Source organism: Dipodomys merriami, unplaced genomic scaffold (assembly GCF_024711535.1).
Source record: "Dipodomys merriami isolate MVZ:Mamm:240054 unplaced genomic scaffold, mDipMer1.0.p SCAF_6, whole genome shotgun sequence".
Classification (NCBI taxonomy): Eukaryota; Metazoa; Chordata; class Mammalia; order Rodentia; family Heteromyidae; genus Dipodomys; species Dipodomys merriami.
This window is the reverse complement of record NW_027206179.1, coordinates 70460714-70479617: the sequence shown is the minus strand read 5'-3', so window position 1 is coordinate 70479617 and position 18904 is coordinate 70460714. Positions and strand designations below refer to the sequence as shown.

Here is an 18904-nt window from a genome sequence, read left to right as displayed (position 1 = left end):
AAGGAGAGTGATAGAGAAGGCAGAGTTGATTTGGACACATTGTGAAAGTGTTACACCAAAACCCCCTTTGTACAACTAATGAATGCTAATAAAGTAATTGATTAAAAAAGTAAAAATTACATCATTCTCTTCCATTTTAAACGATTTCATGTTTACTTAGTTATTTTTTTCCTTTATATTCTCCCTCACCCCAAAAATTACTTGGGGGTAGATTATAGTTTCAAACAGGTTTGCTATTAAAAATCTCATATAGTTTCTGTAAATTATGTGTGTGGAAGGAAGCTTGAACTCACTTTTCTAAGTTGTAAATGAACAGATTCGCCTTCATGACCAAGAACATCACAGTCTCTAATATCTTGCTTTTCCTTCCTACCTACCAATTATTATTATTTATTTTGTTGTTTGTGGGGGCCTGAACTCTGGACCTGGGCACTGTCCCTCAGCTCTTCAACTCAAGGCTAGCACTCTACCACTTGGGCCACAGCACTACTTTCAGCTTTTCTGCTTACATGGTGCTGAGGAATTGAACCCAGGGCCTCATGCATGCAAGGCAAGCACTCTACTACTGAGCCATCTTCCCAGCCCATACCTACCAATTATTATGTTTCTTTCATGAGAGTACTTCTAGTATTAGTGGAATCCACTTGTAGTAGATTTCTAGTCTCAACAGAATTCTAGGGTTGATTTCTTCCCATAGATAGTGAATAATGATATAACTAACATTGCTGTGCCTCAGATAATGGTATCTTACTTCTCATAATTATGCCTGGCAGATTCTCTTAGTTCAATCATAATCCAGAAATGAGGAAAATGAAGTAGCTTTGCATACAGGATTTGAATTCAGGTATGTCTAACTACAGAGCTCTAAGCCAAATACTAGGCTATAAGTTCTTAGCAGCAGTTTTTATTAGATCCAGGAACAATTTTGTTTTTCTTTGGGGGGGGGGGAAGTAGTTCTGGACTTGAACTCAGGACCTGGGTGCTGTAACCTGAGCTGCTTTTACTTAAGGCTAGCACTCTACCACTTGTGCCACAGCTCCATTTCTGGCTTTTTGGTAGGTTATTAGATATAAGAGTCCTCACAGACATTCTTGCCTGAGCTTGCTTCAAACTGTAATGTTCAGATCTCAGTGTCTTGAGTAGCAAGGATTATAGGGACAAGCCTTCTGCACCTGGCTCCAGATTAAAAAAAAATTACAATCTCATTTTATGTCATTGCCTCATAATTTCTATAAATAATTAAACTTCTATTTAAGCTAACATATTTGCCCTAAATTTTTAGGATGAACATCATGCTAACAACTTTTTTTTGGCCAGTCCTGAGGTTTGAACATAGGGCCTGTGTACTCACTGTCCCTTAACTTTTTTTGTTCAAAGATAATATTTTACCACTTGAGCCACAGCTCCACTGATGGCATTTTGGTGGTTAATTGGAGGTAAGAGTCTCATGGACTTTCTTGCTTAGGCTGGCTTTGAACTACAATCCTCAGATCTCAACCTCCTGAATAGCTAGGATTACAGGTGTGAGCTGCGTAATAATTTTTTTTAAATTCAAAATTGGTTACCCATAAACCTCGATGCATCCTGTTTTTTAACACCCCAAGAAACTCTCCATGACTCAGGCATTCATCACCATCCAAGTCAAAGATCTTGAAAACAGTGTCCAAAATGTTGTTAGAGAGCTCTTGTCCTGTTGCTACCTTCACAGCTCTCTTAAACTCCGCTAAAAAACAGAACATAAAACAGGCCATCAGCCAGGCTAGACTTGATCTACATTTCATTGTGAAAATAAAAGTTCTTCTTATTTGGGAAATGAGACACTAAACACCACTCATTGTAAATGCATTTCAATCATAAATTTGGTTGAGAAATGTCAAGACTGTAACTTTTAATTGAATCAAAGCTTTACAGGACATATATATATATATATATATATATTTTTTTTTTTTTGGGTCCGGTCGTGGGGCCTGAACTCTGGGTCTGGGCGCTGTCCCTCAGCTCTTCAGCTCAAGGCTAGCGCTCTACCACTTGAGCCACAGTGTCACTTCCGGCTTTTTTTCTTTTTGCTTATGTGGTGCTGGGGAATTGAACCCAGAGCCTCATGCATGCAAGGCAAGTGCTCTACCACTGAGCCACCTTCCCAGCCCTAAAGTAAATGTTAAATAAGTGATAATCACAATGAATAAAAGTCAAATTATTTTACAGATGGCTGACTCCTTGGTTGGTATCAACTACTTCAAGAATAGACTGAAAATGCTTACAGATAACATCAATGATTTTACTTACCCATTCTAACAGGACGATGAGCTAAGCTAAACATTTGCATGGCGATAGCGAAATCTTCCAAGTGAGTTGTAAAATGGCAGAATGACTTGAACTCATCCAAACTAATGCTCTAATGAAAATAAAAGGTTATTACAATTTTATGAATACATTAAAAAATCAAATGAATTTAATGATCAGTCTTCTATCATAAAGCTTATGAACTTAGATCTCTCTAAGCAAATCTACTAAAAAGTTTGACACACAGAGTAATAATAGAAAAATAGGTTTTAGAACTTAGGAGGAACCAGGAGAGATGTGTATGGCCACTGTGTATGGTGGTGTAGAGCGGACACTGTGAATGGGAGCTCTTAGAGAGGCATACTGTAAGCCTTGGCATGGTCCTGGGTTACAGAATGAATTTTGTCCCTGCCCTCAATTCATATTTTGATGCCCTAAGGAAATGAAGGTAGAAGCAGGTTACAGGGGTGAGGTGCCAATCCTGTAGGACTGCTATTACAGGGAAAGAGACATCAGAGCTCACTTCCGTTCTCTTTCTCTGTGTGTGTGGCTATATAAGGGCACAGTGAGGAAGTGCCCTGTAACTGGAAAGGTAGCCCCTTGACCTCAGACTTCCCACTTATAGCATGGTGAAGAAATACATTTCTATTGTGTAAGCTACTCAATGTGTGCTCTGCTATGGCAGCGCAGGAGACAAATACTGTTGAGTATATTTGTACTTGGTTAGATCAGTGTACACAGCATTGAAAAAGTAGTGGGTTTTGGAGTGAGATGGACTATGCTTAATCTTTAGTTCTGTCATTTACTGTGTGCGTGCGGTCATGGCCTAAATTTTATGTAAGTAGCTTCCCAAGGGTTTACTAAGTGGAGCAATGAGTATTCAAATGAGTATTCATTTGACTTCAAGATGATCCTAGAGATCATCTGGCTTCTCGGCATCACCCTCAGAGGACTTGGTAAGAAAAGAGCTGACACAAATATGATACTTATGCAAATAATACAGCTTTAAGGTTGTTGTTTTTTTGCCTCTAATCTTGTAGCTTCTCTAAGGAGTCATAAAATTGAACAGAGCAACTTAAAAATATGTAACTTTACAGTTGTTAACACGATGACTTTTTTTTTTTTTGCTGGTCCTGAGGCTTGAACTCTGGGCCTGGGGACTGTCCCTGAGCTTCTTTTTGCTAAAGCTAGTACTCTACCACTTGAACTACAGTGTCACCTCCAGCTTTATTTCTTTTGAGTAGTGTATTGGAGATAAGAGTCTCATGGACTTCCCTGCCAGGGCTGGCTTTGAACTGCAATCCTCAGATCTCAGCTGCCTGAGTAGCTAGGATTACAGGAGTAAGCCATCAGTGCCTGGCTAACATGTTGGTTTTTAATAGCTCAGACCCCTTAAAGTTCTTGTTATTCATGAAGTTTTAAAAATTCAATTACAAATTAAGGAGAATGGTATTAAATGGATGATGCCAAGATCCCACACCCTATTTTATTTTTTTTAATGTGTCTTTGATTATATCTTTAAATGAAGATGAGAGGAAGTGATACAATTTTTAATTTTTAGGTACTCATTTCAACAATTTTTACTTGAAAGCTTCTGAGTTTTGCTTTTAAAGATCTGTATCTATATCTGTTCCTCTTTAAGATATTTTCCCCCCAAATTTTTCCTATACATACTCAGGTTCATTTTCTCTAAGATTTTAAGTTTAGAACCATCTGGATTGTTTTAGAGCAATGAGGTAGAGTTATCTTACTTTGTCCATCAGTTGACCAGTGAAATTTTCAATTATTAATAATTCTTATGAATTAATCTGAAATACTATCTTACATATAGAAAATGTTCATGTGCATATGAGTTGACTTCTGTACTTTGTATTCTTGTTCAATTGATCTGTCAAATTCATATCTGAAACTCTTTTAGTTACCTAGGCTTGATAACTTTCATATCTTGACATTCTTTTCATTTTAACTTGTATGGCCTGTCTAGTTTCCCTTTAATGGCATTTTTATTGAGACCCATTAGAGTTCGTTCATATCAGGGTTTTTCTGTCTCCTACACAGGGGAAAGACCACTCTTCTTCACCTCTGTGCATTTAGGTGGTGTTATGTGATTAGTTTGGCCAATAGCCAAGTGTCAGGTGATGTTTTAGGCCAAGACATTCAATTCCTAGAATGTGATTCCTTCCTTTCTTTTCCTGACACAGCCTTTGAGGATGGTGTCTCTACCAGATGATGGGGCTTCAAGACAGCAGAGCCTTGGAGAGACTTGGATTCCTAAGTAACTATGACAGTGCTTTTTCCAGCCTACAACTGAAATGTAGCATGGTTGAACAAGAACTCATTGATGTTAGCCATAAGAATTTTATGGTTAAGTTTGTAACTAGAAAAAGTATGGGCTGTTCTGACTAATATAATCATTACATTTATAGACTAATTAAAAGAAGAACAGTTTTGTTTTCAATACTGAGATTCCTACTCAATAACAGAGAGAGTCTCTTGAAATAGGAGTGCATTTTCCTTTATATCTATCAAGGTTATGAAAATGTCTTCGTATATAAATATGTATATTCAAATTTTCTCATTTATTTATTTATTTATTTATTTATTTACTTACTTACTTACTTATTCTTCCCCTGGTGTCTGTCCTGGGGCTTGAATGCAGGCAGCTTGGGTGTCCTTGAGCTTTTGTGCTCAAGGCTGGTACTTTACCACTTGAACCAAACCTAAACCTCTCTATTTGGTGGTTAACTGGAGAAAAGAGTCTTATGGACTTTCCTATCTGGGCTGGCTTTGAAAGTGGATTCTCTGATTTTAGCATCCTATGTAGCTAAATTACAGCATGAATGACCAGTGCCTAGCTATCCCTAATTTTGTTGTTGTTGTTAATTATTGACAGTATGGGGACTTCCTCATTTCCAAAGTTTTTTGGTGCTGGTCCTGAGGCTTGAACTCAAGGCCTATGCATTGTCCCTGCACTTATTTTGCTCAAGGCTAGCATTCTTTCCACTTGAGCCACAGCTCTTGTATTGGCTTTCTTTGGATATTTTAGTAGAGATGAGTCTCTTGACCTTTCCTGCCTGGGCTGGCTTTAAACCGTGATTCTCAGATTTCAGCCTGTTAAGTAACTAGGAGTACAAGTGTGAACTACTGGCGTCTGGCTACTTATAGGTTTTTTTTGGTCAGTCGTGGGGCTTGAACTCTGGGCCTGGGCGCTGTCTCTCAGCTATTCATTCAGCTCAAGGTGAGTGCTCTAGCACTTGAGCCATAGTGCCACTTCTGCCACTTTTCTGGTGGCTTATTGGAGATAAGAGTCTCACAGAGTTTCTTGCCTGGGCTGGCTTCGAACTGTGATCCTCAGATCTCAGCCTCCTGAGTAGCTAGGATTACAGGTGTGAGCCACTGGCAGCAGGCACTTGTAGTGTTTTTATCATAGGGTCTTACACTTTAGTAAGCTGACTTCAGATTGCAATCTTCTTACTTCTACCTCTCTAGCAGTGGAGATTACAGGCATACATTATCACATCTGGCCTGTTATAGTTATTTCTAGTTGTTATATATTTCTATTGTGATTTTAAATGGTGTCTTCTATTATATATATTTTCTTTTGCATTTGAAATACCTTTAAAAAAGTTCTACTCTAAATATATTTAGAACAATATATAATATAAAGTGAAATAGGCACAGTGGTTCACACCTGTAATTCTAGTTACTCAGAAGTTGGAATTGGAAGGATTGAGGTTTGAGGTTATTGAATTCTTGTCTTATTCTTTTTTTTTTTCTTACTTTTTTTTTTTTTTGTCAGTTGTGGGGCTTGAACTCTGGGCCTGGGTGCTGTCCCTATGCTCTTTAGCTCAAGGCGAGCACTCTACCTACCTCTTGAGCCACAGCGTCATTTCCGGTTTTCTAGTGGTTTATTGGAGATCAGAGTCTCACAGACTTTTCTGCCTGGGCTGGCTTTGAACCGTGATCCTCAGATCTCAGCCTCCTGAGTAGCTAGGATTACAGGTGTGAGCCATTGGCGCCCAGATCTTTTTTTTTTTTTTTTCTTTTGTTGGTTGTAGGGCTTGAACTCTTGGATCTGGGTGCTGTCCCTCAGCTCTTCAGCTCAAGGTGAGCACTCTACCATTTGAGCCACAGTGCCACTTCTGGTTCTCTGCGTTGTTTTTAGAGATAAGAATCTCATAGACTTTCCTGCCTGGGCTTTGAACCTTGATCCTCATATCTCAGCCTCCTGTGTAGCTAGGATTATAGGTATAAGCCACCGGTGCCTGGCTCTTGTCTTATTCTTGACTTTAGTAGAATTGCAAATTCACAGTTGCTATATTGATTTTGACTTTGGAAGGAATTCACCCACAGGAAAACTGTGTTGAAAAAATTCTTTGATTTCATATTTCAATAAAGAATGGTATAAACTTGGTTAATTTAAAAATTAACTTAGTTATAAAAAATATCTAATTTATTTCATTTTTATCATATGCATAAGGAAAGGGCATACCTACCTCTCCTGCTGACAACTTCTCTCTTACATTTTTCCAATAAATATCTTTGTTTTCAGTGTTAGTGAAAAAAAGGAGCCACTCTGCAAAGTCTTCCTTTCTCATGAAACTCAAACCTTTAGAAAACTGCAGGAATTCCATTTCTTGAACCTCTGTTTGTAAATTTTCCATAAATCTGAATATTAAAACATAAAATATAGTAGCAGGTAGTGATATTCAAATTTAATATTATTACTCATTTCACTATTAGCCTCTTAATATGGTGGGCACAATGAAGGTAGGGTTTCCCAAGGGATTGTGGGAGAAGGATACAGAGAAGTTGATAAACTCCAGTACCTGCTTCAATTTGAGACTTCCTGTATTCAGTTTGTTTGTGCAGATTTACCAGGTAACCTACATTTTGATGAGCTTTGATACAGTCATAGAAAATAAAAGTTCCACAGAAAGCAATTTTTACAATATAGAAACATAATCAACAATCAGAAAGTTTTAAATTTTAGGGGATACCATGTTCTTAGAATATTAGTCATAATTAGTAGTTCTTCATTTTTTTTTTGACATTGAAACTAGCAAATGCAATCAATGGCTTTGCATCAAAAGCTTAGGGTCTATCTGAAAAAAAATCTCTGTAATCTTTTGGATAATAGCATAGATCTATATGACTCAACATTCCTTCCTTATAAGAAAAATATGGCACTTTGATTGAATTGTTCACCAACAGCTTTTAGGGAAAGGTATAAATTAAAAGGACATCAGATTAATTTTTATTTTCTTTGAACAAAAATCCAGAAATGTTACACTTGATTTACTTATAATGTAAATCATGTGGAAAATATTAGAATCTTCACAAGTTTTAATATATTGCAGATCCCTTATTCACTTTTCCGCATGTTAAAAGATCTCTATCTGTCATATCACAGCTTAAATGGAAATCCATGGGGCAAAAAGAGGTACATTCCAGGTCAACAGGGGAAAAGCTGCCAACGTTAAAAAATTATTTGCTTTAAGTTTTCTATTTTTCCCAAACACAGGTAAGAATATCTTACATACAACATTCTCTTAATGTATTGAATGTACAGATTTTTCAATGCCATGTTTCTCTCTAGATCAAAGGAGAATTTTATCTAAATTTTTAAACATTTTAAATGTAGACTGATGAATCAGCAAGACCATTTCTGATATTTTTTGTCTTTTAATTGAATTTTCTTGTACTATTATCCTGAGATGACATTCAACTGATTCTTTTTTTTTGGGTCCGGTCGTGGGGCCTGAACTCTGGGCCTGGGCGCTGTCCCTCAGCTCTTCAGCTCAAGGCTAGCGCTCTACCACTTGAGCCACAGGGCCACTTCTGGCTTTTTTTTTTCCCGCTTATGTGGTGCTGAGGAATCGAACCCAGGGCCTACTGCATGCAAGGCAAGTGCTCTACCACTGAGCCACCTTCCCAGCCCTTCAACTGATTCTTATTTAGGATTCATAATAGAATAATTTACTTGCAAGTGAATGCACAGTAAATTGATAAGGAGGAAATTTGGCTTAAAATCATAGCTAATTGTTCTTTTCATGGTGGCCTTGAGACTTGGTCTTGACTGAGGAAGACAAGACAAGAAAACAGAGCCCTGTGAAAGACAACTGCATTTTTGGTATAGTGGAGTAGGTGGGGAAAGTGGGACAGAAAGAAGTGGAAGCGTCCAAGAGATTATTCTTGATTAGGAACCTAAAAGTATTTGATAGCCATTGGGCTACAGAATGAGAAAGAAATGAAAGATAAGACCCTGTTCCTGAATAGAGTTAATTAATGATGTGATACATATTTACTGGTGCCAGTTGTAAAAGGGAAGAATGCCTATCTGACCTTGAAAGATATAGAAGACAATAAAACATCAACAACAAAAAACCGCCATGTATGTTGCATAGACAGTTGCTGCTAAGGTGCTGTGGATACTGACAGTAGATGCCACAGTACTGTGGATATGGTGTAGCACCCTTGTTATTTTCATCCTTACTGAAGCTCAGACTCCACTCTTAGCCACTTTCTTACTTATATCTCAGCACCCTTAGGCTGCTGATGGCTTTGCTTAAGTGCAGCCTAAAATACCTATATAAAAAAGCTAGAAGTATATGCAGCTCAAGGGATAGAGTGCTAGCAGTAAGCAAGCAAACAAACAAACAAAAAAAACCCCTTAGGAACAGCGCCTAGGCCCTGGTTCAAGCTCTAGGACTGACACAGAAAACAATAACAACAAAAAGAGTAAAGCTGTGTAGTAGTGACACAGAACACATTTACTGTTTTGCCTCTACAAAAAAAAGTATGCCAACCTTTGTGTTAAAGAATGGAAAAGGTATGTTTTCCAGATGAGGAATTTTAAAACAGGCACCTGTAGGCCAACCTACAGTAGATTCTAACACAAAAGTAAGCCCAGTTAAAATCAGCCAATTCTGGGGGAAGGAGGGGGAAGGAGACTGTACCCTGTGTACCCAAATATGAATGGTCCTTTTTTTAAAGTATTGTTGGGTAGTCTGTTTTATATTTGTACTTTATTTATTTTTTTGCCAGTCCTGGGGCTTGAATTCAGGGTTTGGACTCTGTTCTTGAGCGTCTCTGGGCTCAAAGCTAGAGCTCTACCACTTGAGCTACAGTGGACTTCTGGCTTTTTCAGTTTATGTGGTACTGAGGAATCGAACCCAAGGCTTCATGCATGCTAGGCAAACACTCTACCACTAAGCCACATTCCCAGCCCAATTTGTTTTATATTAACAACAAATTGACACTAAGGGCATATCTCTTGGTTACAAATATCAAGTTACTAAAAAGAATATTGTATTCTATGAGATAGATAGTATTTTTCCTATTTTAAACATAGAAACTTTTTTTTTTTTTTTTTTCTCTTGTGGGGCTTCAACTCTGGGCCTGGGTGCTGTCCCTGAGCTCTTCAGCTCAAGGCTAGTGTTCTACCACTTGAGCCACAGAGCCACTTCCTAAACATAGTAACTTTATGTTTCTTAAGTTTAGTTCTTAGAGATAACTACTACGCAAATGTAGAAATCTTATTTATTTATTTATTTTTGTAGGCCAGGGGGCCTGAACTCAGGGCCTGGCTGCTGTCCCTGAGCTTTTTTGCTCAAGGCTAGCACTCTAGCTAGCACTTTGAGCCACAGCACCACTTGTAGTTTTCTGGTGTTAATTGGAGATAAGAATCTCTAATCTTGGGGCTAGGAAGGTAGCTCAGTGGTAGAGTGCTTGCCCTTGCATGCATGAGGCCCTGGGTTCGATTCCTCAGCACCACATAAGCAGAAAAAGCTGGAAGTGGTGCTGTGGCTCAAGTGGTAGAGCGCTAGCCTTGAGCTGAAGAGCTGAGGGACAGTGCCCAGGCCCAGAGTTCAGGTACCATGACTGGCAAAAAAAAAAAAAAAAAAAAGAATCTCTAATCTTTCCTGCTTAGGCTGGCTTTGAACTATGGTAATCAGATTTCAGCCTCCTGAGTAGCTAGAATTATAGGCATAAGCCACCAGCACTTGGCTCAGAAATAGTATTTATGTGTACGGTCTGGAGTTCTGGGAAATATGTTCAGTTTTTCACTTCCTACTCATTGAATTCTCCTAAATAAACATATTTAAATTTACCTTCGAAATTCTTTATAATGAAGTTTCCTTTCTCCTCTTTTCCCAAAGAAACGCATTTGAAGAGTTGTATTCATTTCAGGTTCTTTCACTGTTGGTTCCTTTAAAAAAGCACATAGTATTTTAAAGTAACTATTTATAAAGATAAAAACAGAACTTGTATACTGGAACTCTTGAGATAATACCCAGAAATGATTTTTAGTTAAGAAAAAGAGAAAAGGATAGAGCTAATACTTTGGTCTGCTACTTTGTATAATCATTAGTGTTCTAAAATCATCTTTGCCTAGACAAAAGAAAAATAAAGACTAGAAATACTCAAGATAAACGATCAGGAAAGAAATTCTTAGGTGGGGCTAATAGCTGAGAATAGAGATCAAAATGTGATCTTTAGGTAGTTCCTAATGAACAGAGCTGAGAGAATTAAAGCAGGAGACTAAACTGAATGTTAGAAATGCAAAATAGAGTCTGGGTTACTCACATTTACATGTGATTAGCCTGTAATCCTAGCTTCTCAGGAGCCTGAGGTCTTAGGTTTGAAGCCAGCCTGGGCAGCAAAGTCTGTGAGACTCTTAGCCCCAATGAACCAGCAAAAAGCCAGAAGTAGAGCTGTGGCTCAAAAAGTAGAGTGCTAGCCTTGAGCACACAACCTTAGGGACAGTAGCAAGCCCTGAGTTCAAGTCTCAGGACCAGCAAGCAATCATACTCACACTCACACACACACACACACAGTGCAAAACATTTGTTTTTTTTCTTATTAAAGCAATGAGAGATTCTTCCTTCAATTTATAGAAAAATGAAATCATTAACCAAACAACAAAAGGAGAGGTATAAATGTAAGATAAATATTTAGGGCAAAAAAAAAAAAAGACACGTTAGGTGTGGTATGGTCTATTCCTCCTAACCCTTTCCTTATACCAGCTTCAGAGAACAGAAGTGGGATGTGAGATTATTGCATTGTGAGAACTTTATCAAAAACTAAAAAAAGTTTTTCACCAGCTATACATCAGACAAGGGCCTAATATCTAGAATGTACTCAGAGCTTAACAAAAAACACTAAAACCTTAAACAACCCAATCAATAAATGGGCATCAAGACAGACTTCTCCAAAGAAGTAAAAATGGCCAAGAGACACATGAAGAAATGCTCAACATTTCTGAAGGAAATAAAGGAAAAGCAAATAAAAAAACCACCGAGAATCCACTTTACTCCAGTTAGAATGTTAGAATGGCCATTATGCAGTAAACCTACAATAACAAATACTGGTGAGAATGTGGCCAAAAGGAAATTCTAATACACTATTGGTAGAAATGTAAGCCTGTTCAATCACTCTGGAAAGCAGTATGGAGGATCCTTAAAAATGAAATATAGAAATACCCTAAGACCCAGCAATTCCACTCCTGGGCATTTATCCAATAGAGCACAATCAAGGTTACAGTAAAGCCATCAGAACAATCATGTTCACTGCAGCACTATTTACCATAGTCAAGATAGGGAATTAGCTCTAGATATATCTGATTGGATGAACAGATCAAGAAAATATGGTGTATATACATAGTAGAATTTTACTTATCCATTAGAAAGAATGGTGTACCATTTATGAGGAAATGGAAAGACTTGGTAAAAATTATATTGTCAGACTCAGAAAAACAAATTGCATGGTTTCCCTCATTTGTGGTAGCTAGAATTTACCTTTAAGTAAACATGTTGGGTGATATGGAGGTGGTTACAAATGTATTAATTGAAATATGGCAGACTTTTGGGAGAACTCAAATAATGTCCTTAGAAAGACAGAGTTAAAGCCCAACAAAATAAGCACCAGAAAACTGGTACTTGCTAGGGTGTGTGTGGTGGGGAGAGGTAAGGCCAAAGGGAGAGGGGTAGATGAATCAGAGAGGAGGAGAATGCAGTTAAGAACTCATTGCATATATATTACAAAATTAAGAAAAGTTAGAGAAGAGTAGGTCAAAAGAGGGGTGAAAATGTTGAAAGGGGTGATACAGCTCAAGATGCATTTATTCATAAACTGTTTTGCTGAATGACAATTCCTTTGTACAACTATTTAAAGATAATAAAAAAATCTTCAACTTAGCAATAAACAGACTGATGGGTAAGAAGACAGCCCTAAGAAGGTCATGTGGAACCTTCTTACCAACTTCCCTCCATTGAAGCGTCTACAAAAGTTGGTAAAACTGGAGCAGTTTGAGGGAGTGTTGAGGTCTATAATCTCCCAGGGCACTATGTTAAATGAGGAAGTAAGGAGTAGCCCAGAGGACGGGATACACTGAAGGGGTAGTCATCTGTGTTCTAGTTTACTTCATGGGCTCATAGAACAGAATCTAGACTCCCCCTGTCCTCAACAAGGGCTAATTTATTTTTTCTAGTTGTTGCTGGGAGAAAACATATTCTTCTCTGTCAAACTAAAGTGTATTTGGTATTGTATATTGATATTTCCTGAATTATTTGCTTTATTTACTTCAATTGTAACTATCATCTGTATTACTTGTTGCCAGCTAGCCATGTTAGGAGATAAATCTCTTGTGTTGAAGAAGTTAAAATAATAAACTGTAATTGCTAAGTGAAAAAAAAAGTGAACTTTTGACAAGAATAAAAGAATTCCTTCCCCCCTTTTTTTTAACCTTGGTAATCAATTGTACTTAGACTGTCAGCCTAACTCCTTTACAAGGAAGAGGGACAGTTTAGATTGGGATAAAAGCCTGGCAAACTGATATGCCCAGTGTGCCTGCCTAGCTCTGGGGAGAGTAATGGCCTTGGACCCTTTTGCACAAAAGTAAATTGCCTTGACGAAATCTTCCATATCTCTTTTGTGTCCATTCATTTCTGACCCAGGAGAGTCCTGTGTTTCTAAACACAGTGCCTTTGAAAGGTTGTGGTGTCACAATTTTTTTTTCTTACTGGGAACGCCCTTTCTTTCACCTCCCATGTTGGAAATCCCTTCTACTTTGTTTCTACCCTTCCATCTATAGTATAATGGATCAAAATACAATACCTGCAGGAGAGGGGAAAAAAGATAAATTCTGGATAAGATGGGATGGGTAGCAAGGAGAAGTTCTCTCGTACTCTACCAGTACAAAGAGGTCTGGACACAACATGGGAATAAGGGAAAGACTGCACCACACCCTCAAAAAGGTGCTATAGTAAGAACCAATTAGGCAAAATGCACAAAAAGCCCAATCTAGAGGAATGCATAACTCAAGAACAAATATACCTCTTATGAGTCTTAAAAAATCTTTGAAGGGGCTGGGAAGGTGGCTCAGTGGTAGAGCGCATGCCTTGCATGCATGAGGCCCTGGGTTCGATTCCTCAGCACCACATAAGCAAAAAGAAAAAAGCCGGAAGTGGCACTGTGGCTCAAGTGGTAGATGCTAGCCTTGAGCTGAAGAGCTGAGGGACAGCGCCCAGGCCCAGAGTTCAAGCCCCATGACCGGTCCCCCCCCCCAAAAAATCTTTGAAATAATCCATGTATTTGTATAGAAAAATATACTTAAAAAGAAAATTTAAAAATGCAGTAATATAAAAACATCCTCTGTACATTTTGCTCAGTTTTCTGTAATAGTAACATGTTGCTAAATTATAGAACAGTATCACTTGTCTGTCAAAAGACATTTTTTTGTTAGTCATGGAGCTTGAATTTAGGGCCTGGGTGCTGACCCTGAGCTCTTTTTGATCAAGGCTAGTGCTCTACCACTTTTGAGCCACAGGGCTACTTCCAGATTTTGAGTGCCTAATTAGAGATAAGAGTCTCACAGGGATTTTTCTGCCCGGGCTGGCTTTGAACTGCAACCCTCAGATCTTCACCTCCTGAATAGCTAGGATTACAGGCATGAGCTACTGGCACCTGGCAAGACATTTTTTTAATCACAAAGATCTTATACTTTTTTAAATAGTTATACCCAAGTCTACCTTGCTCCCACCCTGCCTTTAACCTCTGGTAACTCTTAATCAATTGTCTCTACTTAACAATTTTTTTACTTAAAAATGTTATAGAATCACAAGGGAAATAACAAAATGCTGAAAGAAGGACACAGGATGACCCATTGTAACAATGAGATGTACAAGACAATAAGTTGAAAATGAACTTTACAACTTTGCAGGGTGGGGATAGGTGGGGGAGTGGGTAAGGGGAAGGAGGGTGGGACAGAGAGGGAGGAATTGGGGAGGTGGGGAGGCACTGGATGGTAGGGAAAAATAAAGGAGGGTATAACAATGCTCAATAGGAAATGGACTCATTACCTTGCCCATATAACTGGAACCTCTCTGTACAGTATCTTTTTTTTTTTTTTTTTGGTCAGTCATGGGGCTTAAACTCTGGGCCTGGGCGCTGTCCCTCAGCTCTTCAGCTCAAGGCTAGCTTTCTACCACTTGAGCCACAGCACCACTTGTGGCTTTTTTTCTGCTTATGTGGTGCTGAGGAATTGAACCCAGGGCCTTGTGCATGCAAGGCAAGCACTCTACCACTGAGCCACTTTCCCAGCCCCTCTGTACAGTATCTTTACAATAACAAATATATATTAAAAAAAGAAGTGGAATCATTCAGAACAGAACATCTGATATTAGTTTTACTTTTTCTCAGAATATTTTGCTTCAAATCATCCAAGCTGATACAGCAGGATGAATGGTGCCGATCCTCTTTTCATATGATCCTTCTGATCTCTGTATCTTAAGTAGCTGATATTACAGGTATATGCCACTGTGCCCAACCAAGAAATTATGGCATTTCATGTTACTAAATTTCCTCTCAATAGAGTTTCACCTCTATCTCACACATTTTGACAAACTGCATTTTCATTTTCATTCAGTTAAATGCATTTTTTGGTTGGCCTAAAGGCATCTGTTTTTGGACTCAAGGCCTATTTAAACATTTAGTTCCTAAGTATTTGGAGATTTTTGTTATCTTGCTGTTATTGGTTTCTAGTTTTATGTTGTCATGGTGAGAGAACATACTCTGTATAATTTCAATTCTTTCAAATTTGATGAGGTTTGCTTTCTAGCCTGGGATGTGGTATGTTGTGGTGTACTATAGGTGGTTGGGAAGAACAGGTATTATGTTGTTGGGAGGGATGTTCTGTCAGTTAGGTCCTGATAGCTGAAGGTACTGTTGAACTCCATGTCTTTGCGGATTTTCTGTCTAGATGTTCTATTAATTGTTCAAATAGTTGTTAGAATTTACAGTTAAAATTGTAGATTTGTCTATGTCTCTGTTTAGTTCTATCAGTTTTGGTGTCACTTATTTTTTAAACTCTGTTGTTTCACTGTATACACAATTAGAATTTGGTATGTTGCCTTAGTGGGTGTCTCTTCCTATCTCTAACAAGTTAATTTTATCTGAAACTAGACAGGCACTCATGCTTTTAACAAATTAATGTCTACATGATATCTTTTTTCATTTTATTTTAAGATGTCTATCTCATATCTATCTATCTATCTATCTATCTATCTATCTATCTATCTATCTATCTATCTATCTATCTATCTATCTATCTATCTATCTATCTATACCTCCCTCTGTGCCTGAGGACTAAACCCAGGACCTAGCACTAAGCTACAGCCTCAGTCCCCAAATCTTTTGCTGGTATTTGCCAAGTTCCTCAGGCTCTATGCATTTTCCCCTCTAAAGTTTTGTCTTGCTATGCTGCATTCTTGTTTTCTGGTTAGAGCAAGTGGCTTTTGTTTGGGCTTATTGGTGTTTCTGAGTTGCTAATAAAGTCAAGATAAAAATCCAGGGAATCCTAGCTACTCAGGAGGCTGAGATCTGAGGATCGCGGTTAAAAGCCAGCCTGGGCAGGAAAGTCCATGAGACTCTTATCTCCAATAAAAACCACCAGAAAACGGGAAGTGGCACTGTGGCTCAATGAAGAGTGCAGGGACAGCGCCCAAGCCCAGAGTTCAAGCCCCACGACCGACCCCCCCCCCCAAAAAAAATCCAGGGAATACATCTTGTCTTTCCTTACATTCTTTGAACTAGATACTCTGTTACATTTTCTTCCATTATTCAGAATGTTATACATTTTATTTTATTTATTTATTTTTTGGTTGGTCGTGGGGCCTGAACTCTGGGCCTAGGTACTGTCCCTCAACTCTTCAGCTCAAGGCTAGTGCTTTCCCATTTGCGCCACAGCACCACTTCCAGCTTTTTCTGCCTACATGGTACTGAGCAATCGAACCCATGGCCTCATGCATGCAAGGCAAGCACTCTGCCACTGAGCCACCTGCCCAGCCCATGTTATACATTTTAAAAGATAATAATGACTTTTATTTATTTATTAGAATGGATCTTGCTATTTTGACCAGGCTGTCAAAATCTTGACACCTGTTAAGTCTTCTTATCTGGTGCTTAAAAAAAAATTATTGTGAAGCCAGCCCAGGCAGAAAAGCCTGTAAGATTCTTATCTTTAACTACCAAAAATTCTGGTAGTGAAGCTGTGGTTCAAGTGGTAGAGTGCTAGCCATGTGCACAAAAGCTCAGGGACAGTGTTCAGACCCTGAGGTTCAAGCCTCAGGACCGGCCAAAAAAAAAAACTCACAAAAATTATATTTTGAATTGAGACCCTGTGTTGCCCAGATTGGGTTCAAGTGATCCTTTTATTTCACCCTCCAAAGTAGGTGGGACTAAAAGCAACACTACCAGGTCTGGCTTAAATGTTTTATGTATAATGCACAGAGTTTTAAGTTACACTTAGTGGGTGGAATATGGGAAAGTATATTAATTCCATCTTTCTAGAAGCAGAAGTTATTAAAATTCAGATGCATATTAAGTTCATCTATGATAAGAATTCAAGGACAAGGCAGGCTTACACCTGTGATCCTAGGACTCAGAGGGTATGGCAGGAGCATTACAAGTTTAAGATCAGTGTTCTATGCCCATGTTACATGTTTTTCTAATTCTAGCACCTAAACTGTCCATCTATTTCCAACCCCATCATGCTTAGCTTTGCTCCTTTGGTCCCTTCCCTCATCCCCTTAGAGATAGGCAATTTAATTTGGACTATGTAACTGATTGTCAGTCCAAACTACGGGATTTCTATAATGGAGACATGAAAGACACACAGAGCTTCTTTGGCATCTCTTAGCAAGTTAGATCCCCATCCCTAATTAGACTTACAGCTTCTGTATTTTTTAATTCCCAAATAGAAACCATGATTTGTGCAAAACTTTGTTTTCTCTTCTGTTCAAAGTAGCTCTGAATTAGACACTTCTATTCTTGGATTCAATTCTGTCTCTTCAAGGACTCAGGTTCTGTATATCTAATTAATTTACAGCTCAGCTTTCATTAATTTAAGTCTCAGCTTTATGGTCCAATAAGGGGGTGTATTAACTATTGAATAATTAGTTAAAATGGCACAAAATTTATTCTTGGCAAAAATTATCTTCTAAAACATTAGGTAATATTCACAGATGGTAAATCTAATTAGCTGACTACTATGCATCTCCCAATCATCTGAGATAACACTGTCTACTTTTTTTTGGTGGTTGTGGGGCTTGAATTCAGGGCCTGGGAAGCTCTTTTGCTCAAGGCTAGTGGTCTATGACTTTGAGCCACAGTACCGCTTCTGATTTTCTGGTGGTTAACTGGAGATAAGAGTTTTACAGACTTTCCTGTCTGTGCTGGCTTTGAACCACAATCCTGAGATCTCAGCTTCCTGAGTAGATAGGATTACGGGCATGAGCCAACAGCACCTGGATATATATTTTTCTTTTGGTCAGTCATGGGGCTTGAACTCTAGGTCTGGGCACTGTCCCTGAGCTCTTGAGCTCAAGGTTAGCACTCTACCACTTGAGCCACAGCACCACTTCCAGCCCCTTCTGTTTATGTGGTGTGGAGGAATCGAACCCAGGGCCTCAAGCATTCAAGGCAAGCACTCTACTGCTAAGCCACCTTCCTAGCCCCTGGATACTATATACTTTTAAACATAAGAACATTACTAATTTTCCAGGTTTACAGCTATCTATGCATTGCAGACAGAATGATACACTGTTAAATTTTCCTGAAGAAATTTAGCTTCTAATTTTGCTATTTACCATATGGCAACACAGAAGTGATAGAACACAGTAATATTTTCTAATAAGATGCAAGTATTGCTCTAAGCATACAACTGAATAAAACAGAAGTTTTACCCTATTATTTCTTTTTATTTTTTTTATTACTTTTTGTACCACTTGTGGGGCTTTAACTCAGGACTTGGGCACCGTCCTTGAATTATTTTGCTCGTGACTAGTGCTGTACACTTAGGCTACAGCTCCATTTTTGGCTTTTTGGTGGCTGATTGAAGGTAAGAGTCTCACAAACTTTCCTGCCTTGGAAGGCTTTCAACTATAATCCTCCGATCTCAGCTTCTTGAGTAGTAGGATATAGGCATAAACCATTGGTGCCCATCCATAATGAGCCAGGTGGCTGAGATTTGAGGATCATGGTCTAAAGCCTGCCTAGGCAGGAAATTCCCTGATACTCTTTTTTTTTTTTTTTTAATTGGTCATGGGGCTTGAACTCTGGG

General features: G+C 38.5%; 1 protein-coding gene across 3 annotated transcripts in view; it reads right to left on the bottom strand.

The window, feature by feature from the left end:
- Positions 1–18904, bottom strand: part of Micu2 (mitochondrial calcium uptake 2) — a 95175-nt gene that overhangs the window by 745 nt on the left and 75526 nt on the right. For 2 of the 3 annotated variants that reach the window (XM_070003117.1, XM_070003118.1), the window contains 4 exons: positions 10398–10495; positions 6780–6951; positions 2287–2395; positions 1566–1723 (listed from right to left, as the gene is read on the bottom strand). In XM_070003117.1, coding sequence (XP_069859218.1) covers positions 1566–1723; positions 2287–2395; positions 6780–6951; positions 10398–10495 — 537 coding nt within the window. The remainder of the gene's footprint in view (positions 1–1565; positions 1724–2286; positions 2396–6779; positions 6952–10397; positions 10496–18904) is intronic. The other variant, XM_070003119.1, reaches the window with a different exon arrangement.